The 4,291-nt window shown below is 45.9% G+C and overlaps 2 protein-coding genes across 2 annotated transcripts; one reads left to right on the top strand and one right to left on the bottom strand.

Moving 5' to 3' along the window:
* The first annotated feature begins 597 nt into the window (after window positions 1-597).
* LOC115665051 (dormancy-associated protein homolog 4-like) lies at window positions 598-2,572 on the top strand. The gene is made up of 3 exons (XM_030586934.2): window positions 598-904; window positions 1,643-1,739; window positions 2,148-2,572. Exons 1-3 carry the CDS (start codon window positions 646-648, stop codon window positions 2,173-2,175), a joined length of 384 nt encoding a protein of 127 aa, XP_030442794.2. The 5' UTR covers window positions 598-645; the 3' UTR covers window positions 2,176-2,572.
* A 299-nt stretch (window positions 2,573-2,871) lies between these two features.
* On the bottom strand, window positions 2,872-3,782 carry LOC115665050 (uncharacterized). Its single transcript, XM_030586933.2, has 4 exons — window positions 3,678-3,782; window positions 3,347-3,451; window positions 3,093-3,212; window positions 2,872-2,997 (listed from the first exon to the last, which is right to left on the bottom strand). Exons 1-4 carry the CDS (start codon window positions 3,780-3,782, stop codon window positions 2,872-2,874), a joined length of 456 nt encoding a protein of 151 aa, XP_030442793.1.
* Between the last annotated feature and the right edge of the window lie 509 nt (window positions 3,783-4,291).

The raw sequence follows: 4,291 nt of genomic DNA, 5'->3' as shown, positions 1-4,291 counted from the left end.
GGGTTATTTTCCCTTCTTAATACGATCGGGTCCATTCACAATCTGCCACGCAGCGCCACGTATCGATTCAGTTTTTTTCCTTCTCTCTCTTTTTGTGATGTTGTTGGTCGAAATAGATATATATATATATATACCAATGGAGTTTGAAAATTCACCGTTGGTTGTGGGAGAAAGGAACCGATCGCTGTCACGTGACCTGGAGACGTGGGGGCCGAGCGAGAGTTTTGGTCGGTAAAGTAACATGGCGTGAGGAGGGGAGGGGGGGACACGACCCATTCTTATCCGGTGACGTGTACTAAGGTACATAGCTGGGTCCCACTTCGCATTCCCTCTTTTTCTTCCTTTTTTTCGTGGGGTCTCCCGGGCTTCCGGCTCCGGCTCACCGCGAGCCGCGTGCTCGGCTTCGCCGTTGCAGCAGTTTGCCGCCACGCCATGCCATCCATGGACCGTCGTGATTTAGCCGAGCCACCGTCAACTCGCCAGCGACCGTTCAACAAACCCCCTCCACTCTCTCTCTCTCTCTCTCTCTCTCTCTCCCTCCTATATAGTTGTACTTCTTTCTCTCTCCGCTGGGCTCCTTCGCCTCCCGTTACGCCGTAACAGTCCGTCCGCACGGAAGAAGTAGCGAGCGAGCCAGTGAGCGAGATGGGTCTGCTTCACATGCTGTGGGACGACGCGTTCGCCGGCGGCCCCCCGCCCGATTCCGGCCTCGGCAAGCTCCGCTTCTCCGCGGCCGCCGCGCCGCCGCGATCGGCCGCGGTCCCCCGGGGCGCCGGCCTCGTCAGCCGGAGAGTCACCATCGTCAGGACCGGGAGCCCGGGTGGCGGGGCGGTCTGCCCGGATTCGGTCCCGGAGCCTCCCGCCCGGTGCGGCAGCAGTGACCCGGGAACGCCCCCACCGTCACGTATGTTCCGTTGACTTTTTTTTCTTTTTTTTTCCGTTTTCGCTTCGTAGCTTTTCGCAAGGTCCGTGTCGCATGAAGGAGAGGGCGAAGGAATGCTGAAAGAAAGGACGCATTTTTTGTTTCTATATATTTTTTTCCACCTTTTCAATTGCTTGAAAGCTCGAGCTTTCTTGAGAATGTAACGCGATTTGATTCTTCTTCTCAGTTAATTCACACTAGACTAGTGGAAGAAAAACAGCGTTTCCGATGTTTTGCTTGGAGATCTTGTCTGAAAATGAAATGGTTGGAATGATGGGTTCTTTCATTTCAAGGTTTGCTCTGTGCTTGTGTGTCTAGATGTCCCATGATCAAGAAAACTTGACCCCCTAGGATTGTTAGTCTTCAATTTGGGAGCTCTGTCTAGTGTTTATGGCTTCAGAAATCATCCAAAGTGAAGGCTTTGTTGTACTTACAACGTAGTAACACATGAAACATAGTGAGTTTACAAGGTGGGACTTGCTCATACATTTGTCTTCAGGCACTTTAAGAGCCAAAGTGGATTCATTTTTCCCACCCATTTTCTACTAGCTAATGATCAAGGTGTATGCTGTATTAGGAGCCTCGCCTAGTGCATGGCGATGCGGATCTGTTCTGCTCGCCGATGGATGAAACGGGGGTGTTTTGTTTGCCACTATCTTGCTGTAGCGAAACCCCTGAATTTTGTGACTGATGCTGTGTTTTTCTGGTTTTAAATGCCAGCCGGTACGCAGCAGGGGGATTTCAAGAAGTTCACGAGGAGAAAATCCTCCCAAGCGTTACAAAAGGCAGAGCCTAGAAGTCCTACGGTTTTCGATTGGTAAGTGCCCGTCTAGTGTTAATGACCTGCATATTGAACATTCGTGTTCCTGCAGTGTAGGAATAGTGAGTTTTGCACGAATTTATCAAGAATATGCCCGGGCGATTGTAGCATGAATCGATCTGATCCCCAATTCACCATTTAGAGACGGGACAGGCCTATCTTCAATGATTTCTAGTTTAAGTTTTGTCCATCAGAGTAATTCAAATATGTTTAGGCGTTCATGATTTTGGGATGTGAGTACTTTCTGATTTTTCTAGGTTAGCGTATCTACTAATCACTACTCTAAAGGTTTTCTATCAACACAGACTCGTTTCTTTTCAGGATTTCCCGTACGGCTTATTTCACTGAAGTCTTTGCCTCTCTCCCATGTAGTTGTGCTGATCTATGATCTCTAATCTGTTTCAGGATCTTGATCAGCGCTTTGGATCGTTGATGGATGGAAGGAAGGGCTGATCTTCATTCAAGAACGCCGCATAGACATCTATCTACTAGAAGATGTTTGTCAATGCCGGAACATAGAATGAAATGAGCTGAGAGTCAGACAGAGAGTATTTAATCTCTGAAGCAACCCGATCCTTGTCAACGTTTCTTAGATGGCCGCTTTTTTGGTTTTTTCCTTTTCTTTTAGCTTCGCCCTTTTCGCCTCTGGATCTCCTGTCAATAGGGCTGTCCCTTTTTGAAGACTTCTGTTTGTTTTTCTGGTTCTGTAAATTCTTCAACTCCGAATGGCCCTTTAATGGCATTAAGGAAATCCGTCTTAAGTTTTTATTTCGGGTTTTATATCCTACTGTTTGCCTATGGTTACTGTTCGAAAGGTTTATTCTGTTTCAGGTTCTTGTTTTAAAAGCCTCGTGATATCCTCCTAAGAAATCCCAAACAAATGGTACACTGTCTCGAAGTAATCGTCTTCATTATTCGACTGAGTACCAATACGGAAAAGGATGAATTCAACGACCGTGTCTTCAGTGGTCTAGCAATGACACAAAACTCAGGCAGAATTCAGATTATAGTAAGGACATCGAAATTGGAAACTTCTGAAAATGTGGCAAAAAAATTCTTCCTCCTGATCTTGAGCAGGCTCTTCATGGCTGGCTAGCTAATGTTGGGTACCAGCGGAGTCAACTTTGGCTTATGCTGAGGCTGCCTTCATCTTCTCAATCAGATCGGCAGCATCCTGAACGGTTGCGATGTTCTCAGCTCCTCCTTCGCCGATTGACACTCCAAACTTCTCTTCCAATGCCATCATGATTTCAACCTGTGAAAAAAGTAATATGATAATCAAGAACCAACCCAATAGCCACATTTAGGAAGGAAACAGTCGCTTCGTGAACTGGGGAAGCTGGAAGATACAGTGTCAAGAGAATCAGCTCCCAAATCTACAAACTTGGTCTCAGGAGCCACAGTGCTTTCATCGACCGAGAGCTGCTTCGAGATGACGCTCTGGACAGTTTTAAGAGTCTCTGGCTGGGCCTGCACGGAATGTTGGATCATCAAACCATTGATTACCGAAACCCGTATCCAGGATAAAGTCCAGATTCTGGTTTTGTTTCAATGACTAGACTGCAGAGATCGAGAAAAACAGTAGCGGGGAGGGATAATCTTACAACAGAGCATGTGATTGTGGTCTTGGAGTAACCTGGTGCAACTGGCAATACTCTTCTTGCTGCCTCAGTGATTCGGATCTTTGGCATGAGTCTTAGTCCGCCACCCTGCAAATAAGATCATAAACACGTTCATTTGTACGATGAACCGGTCCTCGGTACTCGTTGTTGTCAGCATTGTTGCCTCTTTGTCTATGATAATACACTCAATACAAAGGCATGATACTTTAATTCACTAATCCTCCCACATATCTGTACTATCACATTGTTTTTCTAACAAGAACCATTAGGCATGAATTAAGACTAAAATACACGAAACAGGATTGGCACGCACAATGGCCGAGAGGCTGCCGAGTTGGTGAGAGTTGCTTATGGCCTTGGGAGCGCAGCAAAAGGTGGCCACAGAAGACGGAGAAGCCGAGAGAAACGTGGCGGCCATGGATACTCGGCTAAGAGTGGAAGATAAGCTAATGATTAAATTCACACAAAACCTTCAATAAAGCAGATGTAGAGCTTTCAATTAGGCTACAACGCAATATATAATGTTGTTCTTGGGTCTCTCCAAAATGGCTCAAATTGGGGTTGCGATGTTTACGATGATTTTACGCAGGCTTTTTGATTGTTTTTCAATGGCATTGGGCGGTTGGTACCATGCGTTGTGTCCTTTGTGCGCATTAAGTTCCAACACAACTTGCCAAACTGTTACAGCTTGTGAATAATTTCTAAGTCTTGAAGAGCTGGCATCATTTTCCCGTTGGTTGTGGCTGAAACTGCACATAAGCATACACTTAAATTAGAAAAGAATAGGATGGAATTGATGAAATGATAAATGCATGACTAAAATAACCGCTGCATGCAACGATTTTTCTCATGTTGTACTCATTTCGAGTGCCATATACGAATATCTATTAAGTATTGTTCATCCTAAGAAACAAAATCACAACCTAC

This window comes from Syzygium oleosum, unplaced genomic scaffold (genome assembly GCF_021117445.2).
Source record: "Syzygium oleosum isolate NSW1041296 unplaced genomic scaffold, Sole_v2.1 Sole_v2.20, whole genome shotgun sequence".
Classification (NCBI taxonomy): Eukaryota; Viridiplantae; Streptophyta; class Magnoliopsida; order Myrtales; family Myrtaceae; genus Syzygium; species Syzygium oleosum.
This window is presented reverse-complemented; position numbering and strand designations above follow the sequence as displayed.